Source organism: Mustelus asterias, unplaced genomic scaffold, assembly GCF_964213995.1.
Source record: "Mustelus asterias unplaced genomic scaffold, sMusAst1.hap1.1 HAP1_SCAFFOLD_42, whole genome shotgun sequence".
Taxonomy (NCBI): Eukaryota; Metazoa; Chordata; class Chondrichthyes; order Carcharhiniformes; family Triakidae; genus Mustelus; species Mustelus asterias.
In genome coordinates, this window is record NW_027590119.1 from 1,232,863 (window position 1) to 1,258,203 (window position 25,341).

Here is a 25,341-nt window from a genome sequence, read left to right on the forward strand (position 1 = left end):
CCACAGTCAGTTCACTGGAACACTCTCATTTGTGTGTGGGGGTGTGTGTCTCGGTGCTTTTCCAGTCAAACCGATGCTTGAAATCTTTCCCCACAGGCAGAACAGAGAAACATTTCTCCTTCCACAGTGAAAGGTCGATGATATTTAGCTCTTGATTAATTCAGTGACTTTGACTGATCGCAAAGAAATGCTTTTCGGTCTTTAGACCATCTCCTACTAACTCCCTGTAAAAAGAATTGAAGGTGTCAGTATCACTCAGTCCAGGATAGAAATTCAGAACAGATATACCTAGTTTCTGTGCAACATTCCCACCCTCTGTTCTTCCAAATATGTGATCCAATCAAACTAAAATAAGCTAAAATTACCAACAAAGTCCTCACAAAAGGAAAGGGAATGTTCTTAACTAAACCAGAATGTTTTTTATGAACATATGAACAAGGTGCTGAAGTGGGCCGTTCAGCCCCTTCACCATTTATTAAGACTGTGGCTGATTTGATGGTAACCTCAAATCTGCATCATGCTTACCTCTGATAATCTATCACCCCCATGCTTACCAAGAATCTATCCACCTCTGCCTTAAAAATATTCAAAGGTTCTGCTTCCACTACTTTTTCAGAAAGACAGTTTCAGACTCGCAACCCTCTGAGTGAAAGAATTTCGCCTGATCTCTGGTTTAAACGGGCGACTCCTTATTTTTAAACAGTGACCCCTGTTTCTAAGTTCTCTCACAGGAGGAAACAGCCTCTTCACAACCACCTTGTCAAGACACCTCAGGATCTTATAATGGTTTAGTCAAGTCTCCTCTTGGTATTCTAAACTCTACTGGATACAAGCCATGTCTGTTCAAACTTTCCTTACAAGACAATACACCCATTGCTGCTATTAGTCTGTTAAACCTTCTCTGAACTGCTTCCAACATATTGACATCCTTCCTTTAATAAGGTAACCAATACTGTACACAATACTCTAAACGTGGTCTCACCAATGCCCTGCACAAATGAAGCATAACCTTGCTACTTTTGCAATCAACTCCCTCACAATAAATGGTAACATGCTATTAGCTTTCCTAATTACTTGCCCTGCCTGTATAAGAGCCTTCTGTGATTCATGCACTGGGACACAAAGGTCTCTCTGCACCTCAGAGCTCTGCAATCTCTCACCATTTAGATAAGTTTATCTTTTATTCTTCCTGCCAAAGTGGACATTTCACAGTTGCCCAATTCTACTCCATTTACCAGTTTTTTACCCACTCACTTATCCTTTGTGTATATTTTTGTAGTCTCCTTGTGTCATCTTTACGACTTATTTTCCTGCTTATAGTAGATTGGCTATGCTTAGTGTACAAAGATATGTAGGTTAGGTAGACTAACCATGATGAAATATGTGGCATTATTGGGATAGGGCTGGCGGTGGGCCTGGGTAAGGTGCTCTTTTGGAGAGTCAGGGCAGACCTTATGGGCCAAATGGCCTCCTTCTGCACGGTACATATTCAATGTTTCTATGGTTTATCTTGTGTGATCATCAAATTTGGCAATCATTGCTGCAATCCCTTCATCAAAGTCACTTTTATATATTGTAAACTGTTCAGTTCCCAGCAGTGATTCCTGTGGCACACCACTTGCCAAAAGGACCACCCAGATTGCCATCAGTGTACCTGAACAGGCGCCGGTGTGTGGCGACGAGGGGATTTTCACAGTAACTTCATTGCAGTGTTAATGTAATCCTACTTGTGACACTAATAAATAAACGTTAACACTTTCTATTGGTTCCTGTGACTCTGCGGGAACTCGGACCTCATTGGAAACAGACACTGAAGCCCCGCCCTCTATTGCGTCACCAAGGGGGTCACGCATGCGCGCCATTCCCCGTTGGAACAAGATGGCGGTTGTTAACTGCGGCTTTGTCCCGGGAAACAGACACGGAGCTGCAGACACGGGACCTTCAGGTCAGTATTTGGGGTTTGAGGCTTTCACCACGTGTTTCGAAACATTCCCCGTTCCACGGTTGGCACTATCGCTCCCTCTAGGTCACCATATTCTTACCCGTTTGGAGATACGACGAACAACAAACACTCCGTGGCCATTGCTGCGCATGCTCCGAATACAGAGCGCTATTGCGTTTGCGCACTGCCCTGGATAGGGGACATCCACCGCCGCGGAGAACTCTGGGTAAAGTACCCACCATCTACTGTCCAAATTAATTATTCTGCTATGATGTGGGGATTAGGGCGGCGGGGCAAATAAATGAAGTTAGGAACCAAATAATATGTAAATCCAAGTGCACAGATCCTCCATAGAAAGAAGGAAAGTGCGAATTGGTGGAGAATCAAGAGTTCACAAAGCAGTGGCAAGAACTGCAGAAACCTACCTCTGCAATCACATAGGAACTGACCAAGTGAATCCTATCAGTGAGTAATTGTATGACCTCGTGTATGACTTAGATCATATATTTTAGTCATGTTAGCACACTAATAAAACTGAATTACTGGAAACAGGCTGCAGCTCTTTTCATTTTCATATATTACAGAATGCAGGTGTCACTGACATTTATTATCATTGCTGAATACTTTTGAGAAGGTGATGACAATCTGTCTTCCCTAACCACAGCAGCCCATGGAGGTTTCGGATGGTTTCTGGGTCCCCAGAATATTAGCCTGGGCCTTTGGATTACTAGTCCTGTGATATTACCACTGTGTCATCATCTTCCATCACAAAAAATACCCATTTTAGCATTTCCTGCAATTTTGTATCCAAAATGTAACTTGCTCTTGGATCTCTTGAGATTTGATGTTTCTGCCCAGTCTGCCATGTGGGAACACTGTCGATGTGGATAGAATGTTTCCTTGTGTGGGAGAATGGGTGGCACAGTGGTTAGCACTGCTGCCTGACAGCGCCAGAGACCTGGGTTCAATTCCCAGCTTGGGTCACTGCCTGTTCGGAGTCTGCACGTTCTCCATGGGTTTCCTCCCACAGTCCGAAAGACGTGCTGATTAGGTGCATTGGCCATGCTAACTTCTCCCTCAGTGTATCCGAACCATGGTTAGAGTGTGGCGACGCGGGGCTTTTCACAGTAACTTAATTGCAGTGTTAATGTAAGCCTACTTGTGACACTAATAAATAAATAAGTAGAATCATCCAAAATGAGGGGCCAGAAATGTAAGATCGTCACAGACAAATCCAATAGGGGAAATAAGGAGAAATGTGTTTATCAGAGCAGCTACAATGTGGAACTCGCTACTACAGGAAATAGTTGTGGCAAAAAACCTTTCAAAATGAAACGAGATGAGTGGATAAGAGGGAAAAGAATAGAATGAGAAAGTGAAAGACTGAGCTGAGGGAGGTGGAATGGAAGGAGATGCTTGTGGAGTATCAACAACAGCAGAGACTGACTGGGCCAAATGGCCAGTTTCTGTTCTATATATTCTGTGTAATTCTATATAAACTGTTTCCACAGGATGTTCGAAGAGGAGGATTTACAGATAGGAAAAAAAATAATTTTTAAGATCTTCAGAGTGACACAATTCATCAGGACCTGAATATCATCGGCTGTTCAATGTGGAAGGAAAAATGCTTTTCTGTTCAAACATCAGTGTGACTGGAAAAGCACCAAGACACACACACACATCCAAGTGAGAGTGTTCCAGTGAGCTGACTGTGGAAAGAGCTTTAACCAGTTACACAGCCTGAAAAAAACATCACCCCATTCGCAGCGAGGAGAAACTGTACACGTGTTCTATGTGTGGTTGAGGCTTCAACTGATCATCCAACCTGGAGAGAGACAATGACACTGGCACCATGGAGAAACCATGGAAATGTGGAGACTGTGGGAAGGGATTCAAATACCAATCTCGGCTGGAATATCATCAACACACTCACACTGGGAAGAGACCATTCCTCTGCTCCATGTGCGGGAAGGGATTCACTCGGTCATCCGACCTTCTGAGACACCAAACCACTCACAATGAGGAAAGACCATTCACCTGCTCCACGTGTGAGAAGGCATTCATTCAATCATCCGATCTCAGGATACACCAGCGAGTTCACACTGGAGAGAGGCCATTCACCTGCTCTGACTGTGGGAAGAGATTCAGTCAGTCAGCCCACCTGCTGGCACACCAGCGAGTTCACACTGGGGAAAAGCCGTTCACCTGCTCTGAGTGTGGGAAGGGATTCATCCATTCATCCCATCTGCTGAGACACCGGCGAGTTCACACTGGGGAGAAGTTGTTGAACTGCTCCATGTGTGGGAAGGGATTCACTCAGTCACCCCACCTGGTGAGACACCAGCGGCTTCACAAATGACTGCAGGGATTAGATTCTGCTGTTAATCACATCCAGAACTGAACCATGTTCATCCTGACAGTTAGCGTTTCCTTCTGCTGAAAATAATTTAACTGAAGTTTTATATTCTGGTTATATGTCCAATAAACCAGCTTTGTTTTGAACCTATTGTTTTAGATTTTTATCTTTCCCACCTGAGTGTTTAACATCACCTGTCTGGGGCACAAAAAGGACAATCTGGGGGAGGATTGTACGGCAGGAACAGAACTTCAGGCTGGACACAGTCCAGGAACACGGTGACCATCCACATTTTGTCCCTGTTGAATAAAATCAAACACAGCGTTTATTCTCCATCCAGTTATCTGACCTTTTCTATTTGTACAGCTTACACTGATCTCCCTCGTAACAGATATTGTGCTTCCTTCCCTCATTTCCAATTAGTTATTATAAAATCTGTTTCTTCCAATCTATCTGGAACATCAGGTGGACCTTCCCAAGTGGAATTGAGACAGAGGTGAGATCAGCCATGATCAGATTGAATGGCGGAGCAGGCTTGAGGGGCTGAATCGCCGACTCCTGCTCCTAATTCTTACCTTTTTCAGTTAACGATCATCACTGTCCCTGTGAGGGAATGTTGTGAATTTCTATCCTGGACTCGCTGTGATGGATTTTGGAAACTCCTTTCAAATGGACTTAGAGGGGCAGGATTTACACATCGTAAACCTAAACTAAGAAAAATATTTGTCTTTGATCAATCTTTAACTTTGGACATTTTTTTCACAGGACTTCAGAAGCTCAGTGGTGGAAGGCAAAAAACTCAAACAAAACATCGCAGCAGCATCTGACGCTATTGTCTAAATAATTGTAATCTGAATATTAATGTAATTTGAACATGGAAGGGGAAAGCACGGTTAACAGTGGGGAGAAACCGTACATGTGTTCTGTGAGTGGACAAGGATCCAGCCAGTCACCTGGCCTGTCAAGACACCAGCACAGTCAAGCTGGGGGAAACCATGGAAATGTGGGGATTGTGGGAAGGGATTCATTTGTTCATTCCCCCGCCCATGCTGAAACAGAAGTGGACCCACACTGGGGAGAGGCCTTCTTCCTGCCATAAGTGTGTGAAGGGATTTACTGCCTCATCCATCTTGTTGACACACCAGTGTGTTCACACAGGGGAGAGGCCATTCACATGCCCTGAGTGTGGGAAGGAATTCACTAGTTCATCTATCCTGCTGAATCACCAGCAAGTTCACACTGGGGAGAGAGCTTTTACCTGCTCTGAGTGTGGAAAAGGATTCACTGATTCATCCAATCTGCTGAAGCACCAGCAAATTCGTAATGGGGAGAGGCTGTTTATCTGTTCTGAGTGTGGGAAGGGATTCACTCAGTCATCTATCCTGCTGAAACACCCAGCGAGGTTCACACTGGGGAGAGACTGTTAACCTGCTCTGTGTGTGGGAAGGAATTTACTCCGTTATCTCAGCTGCTGAAACACCAGCAAGTTCATGAGTGACTGGATTTGCTGTTAATCACACACAGGACTGAACCGTTCTCATTGGCACCTGTTTCTGCTGATGTTAATCAGCCCCAGCCCAGTTGTAGAGCTTATATTGTGGGTTAAAAGTCAAATAAACCGGCGATGTGTGAAATACGGTTTGATGAATGTTTATAATTTCTCTAACACAGGTTAGTTCCTTTTGAAGGGCTCCCCTCCTCCACTGTCTCCTCCATCGTCACCTCAACAGCAAGTATGAGGACTCATGGAGCTTCTTTGTCACTGAGTCAGGGATTCTGCTGTAATTGCTGCTGTTAATCACAGCCGGGACTGAACCATGTTAATTCTGACAGTTGGAATTTGTTCCTGCTGATATTAACAATCCCAAGAACTGGAATGGAGACTGTCAAGTAACTGAGTTTTGTTTAAACCTATTGTATATTTTTGTCTTTCCCACCTGAGTGTTTAACAACACAAGGCTGGAGTTCAGAAAGGATAATCTGGGGGAGGATCATATGGCAGGAAGAGAACTTCAACCTGGACACAGTCCTTCAGGGTCACACTGAGAGGGACAAACAACACTTTGGTCTGTCTTTCAAACCATAAGACATCGGAGCAGAATTAGGCCACTCGGCCCATCGAGTCTGCTCCGCCATTCAATCATGGCTGATACTTTTCTAATCCCCATTCTCCTGCTTTTTCCCCATAACCCCTGATCCCCTTGTTAATCAAGGATCTATTTATCTCTGTCTTAAAGATACTCAATAACCTGGCCTCCACAGCCTTCTGTGGCAAAGAGTTCCACAGATTCACCACTCTCTGGCTGAAGAAATGAGTGGCGTTTGCTACCAAATAAACCTGTTGGACTTTAACCTGGTGTTGTTAAACTTCTTACTGTGTTTACCTGAGTCCAACGCCGGCATCGCCACCTGAAGAAAGAGGGGCATGGACAGGATGCAGAGGGAGAGCTGTTCCCTTAGTTGAATAGTCAGTTACCAGGGGACACAAGATAAAAGCACAGTCAAGCTGGGGGGAAACCATGGAAATGTGGGGACTGTGGGATGGAATTCATTTGTTTATCCCTCCCCCGCTGAAGCACAAGTGGGCCCACTCCCCACTTTATCTTTATCTCATCTCTCTTCACTGACAGCAAAGTCCCCTGTGGGTTAATCCTGAGGTGCGTGAGAGATGTGTCCCAGCCGCTCTCTTCCGTGACTCTGAGCTCCTGGACACGGAACAGAAACTCCTTTACAATGTGTTTTAGAGTCAGGAAGAACTACAGTGAAGAATGGAAACGGGCTGTCAAATCAGAGATTGGTGTAAAACTGGGATCTGTTCCTGACTGAGTAAAATGGCAGGTTTAAGTTTCAAAATGTTAGTGTAACATTTGTGAATCTACCAATGTAAGATAATGGTAACAGAATCACAGATTACTACAGTGCAGAAGAGGCGCTTTGGCCCATCGAGTCTGCACTGATGCATGAAAGGCCTTGACCTGCCCACCTAATCCCACTTGCCAGCACTTAACCCATGTTATGGCCAGGCACTCATGCAGGTACTTTTTGAAGGATGTGAGGCATCCCGCCTCCACCACCCTCTCAGGCAGTGCATTCCAGACTGTCACCACCCACTGGGTAAAGTTTTTCCTCAAATCCCCCTTAAACCTCCAACCCCCCACTTTTATCTTGTGTCCATTCGTAACTGACTGTTCAACTAAGGGGAACAGCTGCTCCCTCTGCACCCTGTCCATGCCCCTCATAATCTTGGACACATCAAGTTACATTTCTATATGGAACCTTTAACCATTTCTCCCCTTCCACTGACTTCAATGTGGTGGAAGCTGACTGTTACAATGTCAACATGTAAAATATATTTACAAATGATTGCACAGTTTCTTACATTTGGGATCTTTCTCTGTTTTGTGCACTTGAGGTGTTAGATAACAGACTTTCTCATGTGACTCTCCAGCAGGAATATTAGTTTTAAAGTTCTTTTTTATTAGTGTCACAAGTAGGCTTACATTAACACTGCAATGAAGTTACAGTGAAAATTCCCCAGTCGCCACACTCCGGCACCTATTCGGGGACACTGAAGGAGAATTTAGCATAGTCAATGCACCAAACCAGCACAAGAAAACCAGAGCATCCAGAGAAAACCCGCACAGGGAGAATGTGCAGACTCTACATCGATAGTGACCCAAGCCAAGAATTGAACCCATGTCCCTGGTGCTGTGAGGCAGCAGTGCTAACTACTGTGCCACCGTGCCGTCCAAAATCAGTTGTGAAACACAAATCAATCTGATTTTAAGGCTTCCTGGTGCAATAAACTGATCATGCTCTTCCCAGCTAACACCATTTCACACCCGCATCTGTTAGATTTTAATGTGATTGTCCAACGTAGAAACCTTGCATCTTTTAGCCACTTTGAATTCATACACCCCCTTCTCCCTCCACCCCCTTCTCCCTCCCCCCCCCCCCACCCCCCCCACCCAAAGAGATTGTCTTTGAAATCAGTCGTTCCTGAATAATATAAAATTGTGTATAAAATTATGAAGGGCATAGAGTGAACAGTGGGAAGCTTTTTCCCAGGTCAGAGGTGACGAACACAAGGGGGCACAGGTTCGGCAAGGTTCAACACAGATGTCAGGGGGACGTATTTTACACAGAGGGTGGTGGGGGCCTGGAATGCACTGCCAAGCAAGGTGATTGAGGCAGACACACTGGGATTGTTTAAGACTTATCTAGATAACCACATGAACAGACTGGGAATAGAGGGATACAAAAGAATGGTCTAGTGGGCACATGAGCGGCGCAGGCTTGGAGGGCCGAAGGGCCTGTTCCTGTGCTGTATTGTTCTTTGTTCTTTGATGACAGTATTAAACTTCTCTCTAACTTGTCCTAAACCTCCTGTCAGTTCATTAATTGAAACCAGGGACTCTCTCCCTTGTTTTAACCTGTCTGCACGGTTATTCCTTTAATTTAGCTCTTGAATTGTTTGTGAATTGTTTGATGTTCCCACATCTCAGTGACAAATGTTGAGCTGTTTGCTCCACGCTGTAAGAAGTCTCACAACCCCAGGTTAAAGTCCAACAGGTTTATTTGGTCGCACAAGCCACTAGCTTTTGGAGCGCTGCTCCTTCATCAGGTAAGTGGGAGTTCTGTTCACAAACAGGGCATATAAAGACACAAATTCAATTTCCAAAATTTACAAGATGGAGACAATACACATCTCTTTAACCTGTGCTTGACCCCCTCTCCACTCACATTGTCTGTACCTTTAAGACTTGATTACCTGTAAAGACTCGCATTCCAACCATTATTTTGTAAATTGAGTTTCTGTCTTTATATGCCCTGTTTGTGAACAGAACTCCCACTTACCTGATGAAGGAGCAGCGCTCCGAAAGCTTGTGGCTTTTGCTACCAAATAAACCTGTTGGACTTTAACCTGGTGTTGTGAGACTTAAGAACATAAGAAATAGGAGCAGGAGTAGGCCATCTAGCCCCTCGTGCCTGCCCCGCCATTCAATAAGACCGTGGCTGATCTGAAGTGGATCAGTTCCACTTACCCGCCTGATCCCTATAACCTCTAATTCCCTTACCGATCAGGAATCCATCTATCCGTGATTTAAACATATTCAACGAGATAGCCTCCACCACTTCAGTGGGCAGAGAATTCCAGAGATTCACCACCCTCTGAGAGAAGAAGTTCCTCCTCAACTCTGTCCTAAACTGACACCCCTTTATTTTGAGGCTATGCCCTCTAGTTCTGGTTTCCTTTCTAAGTGGAAAGAATCTCTCCACCTCTACCCTATCCAGCCCCTTCATTATCTTATAGGTCTCTATAAGATTCCCCCCTCGGCCTTCTAAATTCCAACGAATACAAACCCAATCTGCTCAGTCTCTCCTCATAATCAACACCCCTCATCTCTGGTATCAACCTGGTGAACCTTCCCTGCACTCCCTCCAAGGCCAATATATCCTTCCCCAAATAAGGGGACCAATACTGCACACAGTATTCCAGCTGCGGCCTCACCAATGCCCTGTACAAATGCAGCACTTCTTACTGTGCTAATACATGTGACAATAATAAATCAAATTGTGCATTCAAATTGAAATTCTGTTCTCCAAGGGATGAGTTCAAAGATAAATAATTGCTGCGCTTAATTGTTGAATTAATCCCTGCTGTCTGTGTTGAATGAACCCATCTCAGTGACAAATGTTGATCTGTTTGCTCCGCACAGTAAGAAGTTTAACAACACCAGGTTAAAGTCCAACAGGTTTATTTGGTAGCAAAAGCCACACAAGCTTTCGGAGCTCCAAGCCCCTTCTTCAGGTGAGTAAAGCCACAAACAGAAAGGTCCAGTTTTCTCCTGGACTTTGACACAAAGCAGCCTTCACAATGATGCAGAGTTTCAACCAATGAGGGAGATCCGGGCTCAGCCCCGCCTTTCATTCACTCCGATTGGTTGGAGGACCAACCGCTCCCGCTCAGTCCTCCAGCCCCGCCCCTCATTCACTCCGATTGGTTGGAGGACCAGCCGCTTCCGCTCGGTCCTCCAGTCCTACCCCCTCTTCCTATTGGTCCGGAGCTGCCGTCAATCACAGAATATTGAGTACATGCGCAGTGTGGATGAGCTTTGGCCGATTCACAGACGGTGAGTTTCCGGCGTGGCCGGAGAGATAGAGCTGGTGGGTGGATGGAGAAGCTTCATAAGCACTCGTAATGGATCTGAAAGCAGCATAAGGTGCTAACGGTCCCGCATCTGTATCTCTGGGGCAACAGCTGCTCCGCGCCGCTTCGCTCGGTAACAAACCCGGGTTAACGGCCACCATCTTTGGGGCGATGTGCAGGAGTGCGCATGCGCGCTGCTCCCTGCCAGCAGGAGGAGAGAATGTTGTGAATTTCTCTCCTGGACTGACAGTGATGGACTTTGGAAACTCCTTTTACAGGGAGTGAGAAGGGGAGGATTTACACACAGAAAACTCAACCCAAGAGAAATATTTATCTCTTCTAAATTTCTGTCCTGGATTAACAGTGATTTTTGTTTTGTAATCTTGATTTACAGAATACGACAATTGGAAAATTCAAACCGAAGATCACATCACATCTGGCAGCCATCCCGTTCTTTAGAATCTGAATATCATCAGCTTTTGAATGTGAAAGGTCAAAGGTTTGTCTGCTCTGTCTGTTGGGAAAGATTTCAGATTTCTGGGGTGGCACAGTGGTTAAGCATTACTGCAACACAACGCCAGAGACCCAGGTTCGATTCCAGCCTCGGGTGATTGTGTGGAGTTTGCATGTCCTCCCCCATATTTCCTCCCACAGTCTAAAGATGTGCAGATTAGGTGGGTGGCCAATAACTGGTGTGAAGATAATCCCAGAAACTATAGTCAGTTTAATCTTGGCGATCGGGAAAATTCCTGAAACAATAATTGAGGACAAATTTAATAGTCACCTGAGTAAATGTGGGTTAATAAGGAAAGCCAGCATGGATTTGTGAAGGGAACTAACCTGCTTAACCTGTTTTTTGATGAGGTTACAGACACCAGTGTTGAGGATAATGCTATTAATATGGTGAACATGGACTTCCAAAAGGCATTAGATAAATTGCTGCACAACAGACTTAGGAACAAAGTTATGACTCGTGGAATGAAAGGGACAGTAACAACATTGACACAAAATTGTCCACGGGACAGGAAACTCATGAAATATTGGTTAATGGATGTTTGGGAGTTCCTCAGGAACTGGTGTTAACACCCTGCTCTTCCTAATGTACACAAATGACCCAGACCTTGGTGTTCAGGAACAGTTTTGAAATTAGTGGAGACAGTCTTCTGTAGACCCAGACCGTGTGGCAGGTTCCCTTCTCCGAAGGATATCAGTGAATAAGGTGCATTTTTACAACAATCCAGCAGTTTTCATTGTCACTTTTTCCCAGTGACGGACGTACAAATGACCAGATTAATTCAGTTCAATTTCACAAACTGCCTGTGTTTTTATGAGTTCTCTCTCACTCCCTTTTTTTTTGTTTTGAAACAGTTATACAGGGTTTTAGAAGAGCAGGATTTGCAGTCGGGAAATTGAAACGAAACATCACATCACAACCTGGTGGAGTTTTCCAATGTATCATAACCTGAATATCATTTGATTTTGAACATGGAAGGAACAAGCACCGTTCACAGTGGGGAAAATCCATACACGTGTTCTGTGTGTGGACGAGGCTTCAGCCAATCATCTGACCTGTTGAAACACAAATGCAGTCAATCCAGGAAGAAACCGTGGAAATGCAGGGATTGTGGGAAGGGATTCAAATCCCCGTCTGGCCTGGAAAGTCATTGGCTCAGTCACACTGGGGAGAAACCGTTCACCTGCTTCAAATGTGGGAAGGGATTCACTCGTCAATCCTACCTTCTGACACATCAGCGACTTCACACTGGGGAAAGGCCGTTCACCCGTTCTGTGTGTGGGAAGGGATTCATTCAGTCATCTACCCTGTTGAATCACCAGCGAGTTCACACTGAGGAGAGACCATTTAAATGCTCAGACTGTGGGAAGTGTTACAAATGTTCTGGGGAACTGATGCACCATCAACGTGTTCACAGCAATGAGAGGCCATTCACCTGTTCCATGTGTGGGAAAGGATTTACTCAGCAATACAAACTGCTGACACACCAGCGAGTTCACACTGATGAGAGACCTTTTACATGTCCAGACTGTGGAAAACACTTTAAAAGTTCCCAGGACTTGATGCAGCATCAACCTGTTCACACTGATGAGAGACCGTTCAGATGCTCTCACTGTGGGTCTGCATTCAAGCGATCATCTCATCTGACTGTGCACCAGCAAATTCACACTGGGGAGAGGCTGTTCACCTGCCCTGAGTGTAGCAAAGGGTTTACTCAGTCATCCGTCCTTCTGACACACCAGTGTGTTCAAACTGGGGGGAGACCATTCATCTGCTCTGAGTGTGGGAAGGGATTCCCTTCCTCATCCAAACTTCTGATGCACCAGCGAGTGCACACTGGGGAGAGGCCATTCACATGTGCTGAATGTGGGAAGGGATTTGCTTATTTTTCTGTATTGATGAGACACCAACAAGCTCACAAACAATGACAATGATTGAATTTTGCTGTCAATGACATCCAGGATTATGTTCGTTGGGGTCTATTGGATGATGTCAATAAATTCCAGCCAGTTGTTTGGGCTAATATTGTGGATAAAGGTCAAATAAATCAGTTTTATATTACTATTTTTATATTGAACACACTGTGTTGCATCTATTTAATGTCTCTAACTCACTTAAGTTAGATAAATCGCCGGGACCGGATGGGATGTACCCCAGGTTACTGTGGGAGGTGAGGAAGAGATTGCTGATCCTCTGGCGATGATCTTTGCGTCATCAATGGAGACGGGAGAGGTTCCGGAGGATTGGAGGATGGCGGATGTGGTTCCGTTATTCAAGAAAGGGAGAAGAAATTGCCCAGGAAATTATAGACCGGTGAGTCTAACCTCAGTGGTAGGTAAGTTGATGGAGAAGATCCTGAGAGGCAGGATTTATGAACATTTGGAAAGGAATAGTATGGTCAGAAGTAGCCAGCATGGCTTTGTCCGAGGCAGATCATTCCTTACGAGTCTGATTGAGTTTTTTGAAGATGTGACTAGACACTTAGATGGCGGAAGAGCGGTAAATGTGGTTTATATGGATTTCAGTAAGGTGTTTGATAAGGTGCCCCATGCAAGGCTTATGGAGAAAGTGAAGGGGCAAGGGATACAAGGTGATGTTGCTTTGTGTATTCAGAACTGGCTTGCTCACAGAAGGCAAAGGGTGGTTCTAGATGGGTCTTTTTCAGAGTGGAGGTCGGTCACCAGTGGGGTGCCCCAGAGATCTGTTCTGGGACCCTTGCTCTTTGTGATTTTTATAAATGACCTGGATGAGGAAGTGGAAGGATGGGTTGGCAAGTTTGCTGATGACACAAAGGTTGGAGATGTTACGGATAGTGTAGAGGGATGTCAACAGTTGCAACGAGACATAGAAAAAGATGCAAGACTGGGCAGAGAAATGGCAGATGGACTTCAACCCAGATGAGTGAGTGGTGGGTCATTTTGGTCGGTCGAATAGGATGGAAGAATATAATATTAAGGGTAAGACGCTTGGCAGTGTGGAAGAACAGAGGGATCTTGGGGTCCGGGTTCATAGGACGCTCAAAGCAGCGTCACAGGTAGAGGCTGTGGTTAAGAAGACGTATGGAATACTGGCCTTCATCAATAGAGGAATTGAGTTTAGAAATCGGGAGATAATGCTGCAGCTGTATAGGATCCTGGTCAGACCCCAACTGGAGTACTGTGCCCAGTTCTGGTCGCCTCATTACAGAAAGGATGTGGAAGCCATAGGACGGGTGCAGAGGAGATTTACGAGGATGTTGCCAGGATTAAGTGGTATGCCTTTTGAGGATAGGTTGAGAGAGCTAGGTCTTTTCTCCTTGGAGAGGCGAAGGATGAGAGGTGACCTGATAGAGGTGTATAAGATGTTGAGGGGTATTGATAGAATGGATTCTCAGATGCTTTTACCCAGGGCTGAAATGGTTGTCACGAGAGGCCACAGGTTTAGGGTGCTGGGGAGTAGGTACAGAGGAGATGTTCGGGGTAAGTGTTTCACTCAGAGGGTGGCGGGTGCGTGGAATCGGCTGCCGGTAGTGGTGGTGGAAGCGGATTCAATTGAGTCTTTTAAGAAACTTTTGGATAGGTTCATGGAGGTTAGTAAGAAAGAGGGTTATAGATGAGCCTAGAAGGTAAGGAAATTGTTCGGCACAACTTGTGGGCCGAAGGGCCTGTTTGTGCTGTAGCTTTTCTATGTTCTATGTTCACTTTGGATCCTTTTGAAGGGCTCTCCCTCTCCTTTGTCTTCTCCATCCTCACCTCCAACAACAAGTGTGAGGAGCGCATGGAGCTTCTTTGTCACTGTTGTAGGTAAAAAACCTCTGACACTATTTGTGGTTCAAAATGCAGTGTTTATTTTCACAATTGTGGGAGAAGTGAGGTTCCTAACAGTGGACCCCCAGCCTTCTCATCGAACACAAGTAAGAACAGAATTTATATATGTCCCGGGCCCCGCCCTCATTACATTGCAATTCTCTAAGATGTCTGTCATTGTTCATGGTGAGATTCTTGTTGCATCAGCAGTATCTTCCTCTGCGTAGTTTGTTCGATCTCCAAGGCCACGATTGTTCGTCATTTATATCCTTGAAACAACATCACAGGTTTTGCACAAACAAGTTAACTAATCTACATACAAGTTTGTATAATACTTTATATCAGGATAAGATGAATAACGTATGATGAATATATATATGAATCTATGGTGATTCAAAGACAGACGGCATACATGTCAACTCCATCGTGTTAAACAAAGGTACATAAAAATGGAGACTGTTTAGCTTATTTCGAGCTGGGTTAATCGCATTTCTTAATAACAAGAATAGCTGTTCCTCTTATCTGGTACAGACATGAAAAACACCGAACTCTGACGAAAACATGAACTCTGCAGTCTTCTCAACAAAATCACAGAGTTTGGGTCTTAATCCTTAAGTGTGACAAAGTTCATTAACCCATTCCCGACTTCAGTCACTAAGATTGAGGGGAGGTGATGGCCTAGTGGTATTAACACTAGACGGTTAATCCAGAAACTCAGCTAATGTTCTGGGTACCAGGTTTGAATCCCGCCAGGGCAGATGGTGAAATTTGAATTCAATAAAACATATCTGGAATTAAGAATTTACTGATGACCGTGAAACAATTGTCGTAAAAACCCATCTGGTTTAATGATGTCCTTTATGGAAGGAAATCTGCCGTCCTTGCCTGGTCTGGCCTACATGGGACTCCAGAGCCACAGCAGTGTGGTTGACTCTAAAATGGCCGAGCAAGCCACTCAGTTGTTCAAGAAGGCAGCTCACCACCACCTTCTCAAGGGCAACTTGCAATAAATGCTGGCCATGCAACAACATCCATGTCCCATAGATGAAATTTAAAAAGCTGCCTCTGTTGCTTCCCTTCCTCCCACGAGTCCATCCTTGACCCCAGTGTCTTTGTTCCCCTCCTGCCCATCTCTCATTACAACTTCCAAAATCCCTGTCGTCTCCCAAATCTCTGCCCATATGTCCTGAAATTCCCTGTGTGAATCCCTCCGATTACATTTGTCTTTCGCACAGTATTAAACCAGCTCTTACCAAAGTCTCAAATTACTGTGTGAATATGACTGAGGTAAGCTATCTGTCACTGTGCTTCTCAGCCAGTCTGCAGTTATTGACACCATTGACCAAACCATCTTCCTCCAGTGCCTCTCCATTGTTGTGCAGCTGGGTGGGACTGCACACTTCGGATTAATTTCTTATCTGATTGTAGTCAGAGAATCACCGGCAGCCACTGTGATTATTACAGACAGAGAGCAAGTGAATAGAGGGAGCAAAGTAAATGGGGAAAAGAGACGGTGAGAGTGAATGGGATGGAAGTTCGTAAACTGAGACAAAGAGAAACAGATTGAGACAGAAAATGGGGTCAACATTGTTCCAAAGAGAAGAGATTAATGCTTTTCAAACCTTCCTGATCATTATAACTTATCAATTTCTGTAAAATATTTTGAGTGAATGGAACAAGGCCTGGATATGAGATTCTGAAACTCCCTCCCTAACTGTCCAGATTAAAGGTGTTTGTTCAGGTCTGTCTCTCCAAACAAGGTTTTGGCCATCCATCCTAATATTGTGCTCTGTGACCCAGTATTTCTATTTGCTGATCTATCAGTAATGGACTTGCTGCCGTCTGGAACAAAACTGTTTTCACCACTAAGGCTCCGCTGTGATGTAATAGTCTCTATGACATCATCACAGCAGGACTGGATGACATCATCAGAGTCCATTGTTTCTGAATGATCCACATCAATAACAACAGGAAATACTCATCAAGCTGAGCACATTATCTAGGCTGACACTGCAGTCTGACATTGAGGGACTGCTGCACTCTGACACACACTGCCCTTCACATGGAGCTTGTGGAGGCTCTGGCCACAATCTTCCAATCCTTCTCATAGAGTTGTGGTGCAAAAAGGCTGAGAGATTGGAAATGTTACATCCCTGTTCAAAAAATTACAGAACAATCATCTTAACATCAGCGGTGGAGAAAAATGAAACCAATAATCTGGGGCACAATCAACTGGTACTTGGAAAAGTGTGGATTCTTATTGTCAGCATTTTCTGTTTTAATGCTGAAAACTTCCCTGGATCTCAAGGCTGAGAAAGACATTCTGGAATGTCATCCCCCCCCATTCCTCTCTCTATCCCTCCTCCCATCCCTCCCTACAACAAGAACCATTCACTCTGCACCGCAGTTTCACCCTCATTCCCCCAGTTTGTATTCCAGCCTTTACCACACCCACTCTGCTCCCAGATACTTCACACCATTAGATATTAAAATTCAAACTTTATAATCTCTACAATTTAATATTTGTTCAGACAGCAGACAAATCATCAATTCCACTCCCACCCTGAGCTATGGGGATATATTTATACATTATTTCATTTCACAATAAAACTCACACACTGAATTTCAGATTTGCTTCTGTTGTTTTAATTTGCCCAGCAGATTATTTGGAGTGAGACTGACATCAACCCTTCATGGTCTCAGTCTGTCTCTGTGTTTGTGAGAGTGTCTGAGATAGTGTGTGTGTCTGAACGTGTGTATGTATGAGTGTGTATCTGTGTGTGCTGTGTGTGTGTTTGTGTGAGATTATAGAAAGATAGAAACTAGAAGCAGGAGTAAGCCATTCGGCCCTTCGAGCCTGCTCCGCCATTCATTTTGATCATGGCTGATCATCGAATTCAATATTCTGATCCCCCTTCTTCCCACACCTTTAGCCCCAAGAGCTATATCTAATTTATTCTTGGAATCATATGTATGTGTCTGCATTTTTCTGAGTATTTGTGTGTCTATGAGTTTGTCTGTATTTGTTTCCGAGATTGATATCAGTTATGAGAATAGATTCGTCTGCATTAAAATATATTAAAATAAGAATAATAGGAATAAGAAAAATACAGCAGCACAATCCTCCAACAGGATCCTTCAGTCATCTGAGAATTCAGTGATTTCCCAGGCAGAGGCCGTTTACCTCACATCGCCACAAGAGGGAGCTCCCTCGCTGTATTTGTGTGTTCACTGCAGCAGGAGCGGGTTCCATTTCACAGTGAAATGTAACAGAGCAGAAATCCAGGAGAACTGGATTAATTGTTAGATTACACAGTGATATGTTACAGAGCAGAAATCCAGGGGAACTGGATTAATTGTTGGATTACACAGTGATATGTAACAGAGCAGGAATCCAGGAGAACTGGATTAATTGTTAGATTACACAGTGATATGTTACAGAGCAGGAATCCAGGGGAACTGGATTAATTGTTGGATTACACAGTGATATGTTACAGAGCAGGAATCCAGGGGAACTGGATTAATTGTTAGATTACACAGTGATATGTTACAGAGCAGAAATCCAGGAGAACTGGATTAATTGTTGGATTACACAGTGATATGTTACAGAGCAGTAATCCAGGGGAACTGGATTAATTGTTGGATTACACAGTGATATGTTACAGAGCAGTAATCCAGGGGAACTGGATTAATTGTTAGATTACACAGTGATATGTAACAGAGCAGAAATCCAGGGGAACTGGATTAATTGTTGGATTACACAGTGATATGTTACAGAGCAGAAATCCAGGAGAACTGGATTAATTGTTGGATTTCACAGTGATATGTTACAGAGCAGAAATCCAGGGGAACTGGATTAATTGTTGGATTACACAGTGATATGTTACAGAGCAGTAATCCAGGGGAACTGGATTAATTGTTGGATTACACAGTGATATGTTACAGAGCAGTAATCCAGGGGAACTGGAGTAATTGTTGGATTTCACAGTGATATGTTACAGAGCAGAAATCCAGGAGAACTGGATTAATTGTTGGATTACACAGTGATATGTTACAGAGCAGTAATCCAGGGGAACTGGATTAATTGTTAGATTACACAGTGATATGTTACAGAGCAGTAATCCAGGGGAACTGGATTAATTGTTAGATTACACAGTGATATGTTACAGAGCAGTAATCCAGGGGAACTGGATTAATTGTTGGATTACACAGTGATATGTTACAGAGCAGTAATCCAGGGAACTGGATTAATTGTTGGATTACACAGTGATATGTTACAGAGCAGTAATCCAGGGGAACTGGATTAATTGTTAGATTACACAGTGATATGTAACAGAGCAGTAATCCAGGGGAACTGGAGTAATTGTTGGATTACACAGTGATATGTTACAGAGCAGTAATCCAGGAGAACTGGATTAATTGTTGGATTACACAGTGATATGTTACAGAGCAGTAATCCAGGAGAACTGGATTAATTGTTGGATTACACAGTGATATGTTACAGAGCAGTAATCCAGGGGAACTGGAGTAATTGTTGGATTACACAGTGATATGTAACAGAGCAGAAATCCAGGAGAACTGGATTAATTGTTGGATTACACAGTGATATGTTACAGAGCAGTAATCCAGGGGAACTGGATTAATTGTTAGATTACACAGTGATATGTTACAGGGCAGTAATCCAGGGGAACTGGAGTAATTGTTGGATTACACAGTGATATGTTACAGAGCAGTAATCCAGGAGAACTGGATTAATTGTTGGATTACACAGTGATATGTTACAGAGCAGTAATCCAGGAGAACTGGATTAATTGTTGGATTACACAGTGATATGTTACAGAGCAGAAATCCAGGAGAACTGGATTAATTGTTGGATTACACAGTGATATGTTACAGAGCAGAAATCCAGGGGAACTGGATTAATTGTTGGATTACACAGTGATATGTAACAGAACAGAAATCCAGGGGAACTGGATTAATTGTTAGATTACACAGTGATATGTTACAGAGCAGTAATCCAGGAGAACTGGATTAATTGTTGGATTACACAGTGATATGTTACAGAGCAGAAATCCAGGGGAACTGGATTAATTGTTGGATTACACAGTGATATGTTACAGAGCAGAAATCCAGGGGAACTGGATTAATTGTTGGATTACACAGTGATATGTAACAGAGCAGTAATCCAGGGGAACTAGATTAATTGTTGGATTACACAGTGATATGTAACAGAGCAGAAATCCAGGGGAACTGGATTAATTGTTAGATTACACAGTGATATGTTACAGAGCAGTAATCCAGGAGAACTGGATTAATTGTTGGATTACACAGTGATATGTTACAGAGCAGTAATCCAGGGGAACTGGATTAATTGTTAGATTACACAGTGATATGTTACAGAGCAGTAATCCAGGGGAACTGGATTAATTGTTGGATTACACAGTGATATGTTACAGAGCAGAAATCCAGGAGAACTGGATTAATTGTTGGATTACACAGTGATATGTTACAGAGCAGAAATCCAGGGGAACTGGATTAATTGTTAGATTACACAGTGATGTGTTACAGAGCAGTAATCCAGGAGAACTGGATTAATTGTTAGATTACACAGTGACATGTAACAGAGCAGAAATCGAGGAGAACTGGATTAATTGTTAGATTACACAGTGATATGTTACAGAGCAGTAATCCAGGGGAACTGGATTAATTGTTGGATTACACAGTGATATGTTACAGAGCAGTAATCCAGGGGAACTGGATTAATTGTTAGATTACACAGTGATATGTTACAGAGCAGTAATCCAGGAGAACTGGATTAATTGTTGGATTACACAGTGATATGTTACAGAGCAGAAATCCAGGGGAACTGGATTAATTGTTAGATTACACAGTGATATGTTACAGAGCAGTAATCCAGGGGAACTGGATTAATTGTTAGATTACACAGTGATATGTAACAGAGCAGAAATCGAGGAGAACTGGATTAATTGTTAGATTACACAGTGATATGTTACAGAGCAGTAATCCAGGAGAACTGGATTAATTGTTAGATTACACAGTGATATGTTACAGAGCAGAAATCCAGGGGAACTGGATTAATTGTTAGATTACACAGTGATATGTTACAGAGCAGTAATCCAGGGGAACTGGATTAATTGTTAGATTACACAGTGATATGTAACAGAGCAGAAATCGAGGAGAACTGGTTAATTGTTGGATTACACAGTGATATGTTACAGAGCAGTAATCCAGGGGAACTGGAGTAATTGTTGGATTACACAGTGACATATAACAGAGCAGAAATCCAGGGGAACTGGATTAATTGTTAGATTACACAGTGACATGTAACAGAGCAGAAATCCAGGGGAACTGGATTAATTGTTAGATTACACAGTGATATGTTACAGAGCAGAAATCCAGGGGAACTGGATTAATTGTTGGATTACACAGTGATATGTTACAGAGCAGTAATCCAGGGGAACTGGATTAATTGTTAGATTACACAGTGATATGTTACAGAGCAGTAATCCAGGGGAACTGGATTAATTGTTGGATTACACAGTGATATGTTACAGAGCAGAAATCCAGGGGAACTGGATTAATTGTTGGATTTCACAGTGATATGTAACAGAGCAGTAATCCAGGGGAACTGGAGTAATTGTTGGATTACACAGTGATATGTTACAGAGCAGTAATCCAGGAGAACTGGATTAATTGTTGGATTACACAGTGATATGTAACAGAGCAGAAATCGAGGAGAACTGGATTAATTGTTGGATTACACAGTGATATGTTACAGAGCAGTAATCCAGGGGAACTGGATTAATTGTTAGATTACACAGTGATATGTTATAGAGCAGTAATCCAGGGGAACTGGATTAATTGTTGGATTACACAGTGATATGTTACAGAGCAGAAATCCAGGGGAACTGGATTAATTGTTAGATTACACAGTGATATGTTACAGAGCAGTAATCCAGGGGAACTGGATTAATTGTTGGATTACACAGTGATATGTTACAGAGCAGAAATCCAGGGGAACTGGATTAATTGTTGGATTTCACAGTGACATGTAACAGAGCAGAAATCTAGGAGAACTGGATTAATTGTTGGATTACACAGTGATATGTAACAGAACAGAAATCCAGGGGAACTGGATTAATTGTTGGATTACACAGTGATATGTTACAGAGCAGAAATCCAGGGGAACTGGATTAATTGTTAGATTACACAGTGATATGTTACAGAGCAGTAATCCAGGAGAACTGGATTAATTGTTGGATTACACAGTGATATGTAACAGAACAGAAATCCAGGGGAACTGGATTAATTGTTGGATTACACAGTGATATGTTACAGAGCAGTAATCCAGGGGAACTGGATTAATTGTTAGATTACACAGTGATATGTTACAGAGCAGTAATCCAGGAGAACTGGATTAATTGTTGGATTACACAGTGATATGTTACAGAGCAGTAATCCAGGGGAACTGGATTAATTGTTAGATTACACAGTGATATGTTACAGAGCAGTAATCCAGGAGAACTGGATTAATTGTTGGATTACACAGTGATATGTTACAGAGCAGAAATCCAGGAGAACTGGATTAATTGTTGGATTACACAGTGATATGTTACAGAGCAGAAATCCAGGAGAACTGGAGTAATTGTTGGATTACACAGTGATATGTTACAGAGCAGGAATCCAGGGGAACTGGATTAATTGTTGGATTACACAGTGATATGTTACAGAACAGGAATCCAGGGGAACTGGATTAATTGTTGGATTACACAGTGATATGTTACAGAGCAGAAATCCAGGAGAACTGGAGTAATTGTTGGATTACACAGTGATATGTTACAGAGCAGTAATCCAGGAGAACTGGAGTAATTGTTGGATTACACAGTGATATGTTACAGAGCAGGAATCCAGGGGAACTGGATTAATTGTTGGATTACACAGTGATATGTTACAGAGCAGTAATCCAGGGGAACTGGATTAATTGTTGGATTACACAGTGATATGTTACAGAGCAGGAATCCAGGAGAACTGGATTAATTGTTGGATTACACAGTGATATGTTACAGAGCAGGAATCCAGGGGAACTGGAGTAATTGTTGGATTACACAGTGATTTGTTACAGAGCAGTAATCCAGGAGAACTGGATTAATTGTTAGATTTCACAGTGATATGTTACAGAGCAGAAATCCAGGAGAACTGGAGTAATTGTTGGATTACACAGTGATATGTTACAGAGCAGGAATCCAGGGGAACTGGATTAATTGTTGGATTACACAGTGATATGTTACAGAGCAGTAATCCAGGGGAACTGGATTAATTGTTGGATTACACAGTGATATGTTACAGAGCAGAAATCCAGGAGAACTGGAGTAATTGTTGGATTACACAGTGATATGTTACAGAGCAGGAATCCAGGGGAACTGGATTAATTGTTGGATTACACAGTGATATGTTACAGAACAGGAATCCAGGAGAACTGGATTAATTGTTAGATTACACAGTGATATGTTACAGAGCAGTAATCCAGGGGAACTGGATTAATTGTTAGATTACACAGTGATATGTTACAGAACAGGAATCCAGGGGAACTGGATTAATTGTTGGATTACACAGTGATATGTTACAGAACAGGAATCCAGGAGAACTGGATTAATTGTTAGATTACACAGTGATATGTTACAGAGCAGTAATCCAGGGAAACTGGATTAATTGTTGGATTACACAGTGGTATGTTACAGAGCAGGAATCCAGGAGAACTGGATTAATTGTTGGATTACACAGTGATATGTTACAGAGCAGGAATCCAGGAGAACTGGATTAATTGTTGGATTACACAGTGATATGTTACAGAGCAGAAATCCAGGGGAACTGGAATAATTGTTGGATTACACAGTGATATGTTACAGAGCAGAAATCCAGGGGAACTGGATTAATTGTTAGATTACACAGTGATATGTTACAGAGCAGTAATCCAGGGGAACTGGATTAATTGTTGGATTTCACAGTGATATGTTACAGAGCAGTAATCCAGGGGAACTGGATTAATTGTTGGATTACACAGTGATATGTTACAGAGCAGTAATCCACGAGAACTGGATTAATTGTTCGATTACACAGTGATATGTTACAGAGCAGAAATCCAGGGGAACTGGATTAATTGTTGGATTTCACAGTGATATGTTACAGAGCAGTAATCCAGGGGAACTGGAGTAATTGTTGGATTACACAGTGATATGTTACAGAGCAGTAATCCAGGAGAACTGGATTAATTGTTGGATTACACAGTGATATGTTACAGAGCAGTAATCCAGGAGAACTGGATTAATTGTTGGATTACACAGTGATATGTTACAGAGCAGTAATCCAGGGGAACTGGATTAATTGTTGGATTACACAGTGATATGTTACAGAGCAGAAATCCAGGGGAACTGGATTAATTGTTGGATTACACAGTGATATGTTACAGAGCAGTAATCCAGGGGAACTGGAGTAATTGTTGGATTACACAGTGATATGTTACAGAGCAGTAATCCAGGGGAACTGGATTAATTGTTAGATTACACAGTGATATGTTACAGAGCAGTAATCCAGGGGAACTGGATTAATTGTTGGATTACACAGTGATATGTTACAGAGCAGTAATCCAGGGGAACTGGATTAATTGTTAGATTACATAGTGATATGTTACAGAGCAGTAATCCATGAGAACTGGATTAATTGTTGGATTACACAGTGATATGTTACAGAGCAGTAATCCAGGGGAACTGGATTAATTGTTGGATTACACAGTGATATGTTACAGAGCAGAAATCCAGGGGAACTGGATTAATTGTTGGATTACACAGTGATATGTTACAGAGCAGTAATGCAGGGGAACTGGAGTAATAGTTGGATTACACAGTGATATGTTACAGAGCAGTAATCCAGGGGAACTGGATTAATTGTTAGATTACACAGTGATATGTTACAGAGCAGTAATCCAGGGGAACTGGAGTAATTGTTGGATTACACAGTGATATGTTACAGAGCAGAAATCCAGGGGAACTGGATTAATTGTTGGATTACACAGTGATATGTTACAGAGCAGTAATCCAGGGGAACTGGATTAATTGTTGGATTACACAGTGATATGTTACAGAGCAGTAATCCAGGAGAACTGGATTAATTGTTAGATTACACAGTGATATGTTACAGAGCAGTAATCCAGGGGAACTGGATTAATTGTTAGATTACACAGTGATATGTCACAGAGCAGAAATCCAAGAGAACTGGATTAATTGTTGGATTACACAGTGATATGTTACAGAGCAGTAATCCAGGAGAACTGGATTAATTGTTAGATTACACAGTGATATGTTACAGAGCAGTAATCCAGGGGAACTGGATTAATTGTTGGATTACACAGTGATATGTTACAGAGCAGAAATCCAAGAGAACTGGATTAATTGTTGGATTACACAGTGATATTTTACAGAGCAGTAATCCAGGGGAACTGGATTAATTGTTGGATTACACAGTGATATGTTACAGAGCAGAAATCCAGGAGAACTGGATTAATTGTTGGATTACACA

At 42.8% G+C, this 25,341-nt stretch overlaps 6 protein-coding genes and 1 long non-coding RNA gene across 8 annotated transcripts in view; 4 read left to right on the forward strand and 3 right to left on the reverse strand.

Annotated features, from left to right (window-relative positions):
- Nucleotides 1-25,341, reverse strand: part of LOC144482803 (uncharacterized) — a 327,339-nt gene that overhangs the window by 229,562 nt on the left and 72,436 nt on the right. The gene's annotated exons all lie outside the window — the stretch shown is intronic.
- The window catches only part of LOC144482781 (ER membrane protein complex subunit 4-like), a 174,157-nt gene that overhangs the window by 52,017 nt on the left and 96,799 nt on the right, over nt 1-25,341 (forward strand). The window lies entirely within an intron of this gene.
- LOC144482778 (uncharacterized) overlaps nt 1-25,341 on the reverse strand; it is a 298,466-nt gene that overhangs the window by 41,851 nt on the left and 231,274 nt on the right. The window lies entirely within an intron of this gene.
- The window catches only part of LOC144482712 (uncharacterized), a 210,368-nt gene that overhangs the window by 41,363 nt on the left and 143,664 nt on the right, over nt 1-25,341 (reverse strand). The window lies entirely within an intron of this gene.
- Nucleotides 1-25,341, forward strand: part of LOC144482813 (uncharacterized) — an 80,061-nt gene that overhangs the window by 13,739 nt on the left and 40,981 nt on the right. The gene's annotated exons all lie outside the window — the stretch shown is intronic.
- On the forward strand, nt 1,861-4,442 carry LOC144482814 (uncharacterized). Its single transcript, XM_078201687.1, has 2 exons — nt 1,861-1,945; nt 3,454-4,442. The coding sequence occupies exon 2, from the start codon at nt 3,795-3,797 to the stop codon at nt 4,299-4,301; it is 507 nt and encodes a 168-aa protein (XP_078057813.1). The 5' UTR covers nt 1,861-1,945; nt 3,454-3,794; the 3' UTR covers nt 4,302-4,442.
- On the forward strand, nt 10,382-13,038 carry LOC144482689 (uncharacterized). The gene is made up of 3 exons (XM_078201530.1): nt 10,382-10,432; nt 10,844-10,948; nt 11,818-13,038. Exon 3 carries the CDS (start codon nt 11,935-11,937, stop codon nt 12,889-12,891), a length of 957 nt encoding a protein of 318 aa, XP_078057656.1. The 5' UTR covers nt 10,382-10,432; nt 10,844-10,948; nt 11,818-11,934; the 3' UTR covers nt 12,892-13,038.

What these genes read in the sequence shown, in the direction of transcription:
- LOC144482814 (XM_078201687.1), top strand. Translation starts at nt 3,795, where the DNA reads ATGGAGAAACCATGGAAATGTGGAGACTGTGGGAAGGGATTCAAATAC.
- LOC144482689 (XM_078201530.1), top strand. Translation starts at nt 11,935, where the DNA reads ATGGAAGGAACAAGCACCGTTCACAGTGGGGAAAATCCATACACGTGT.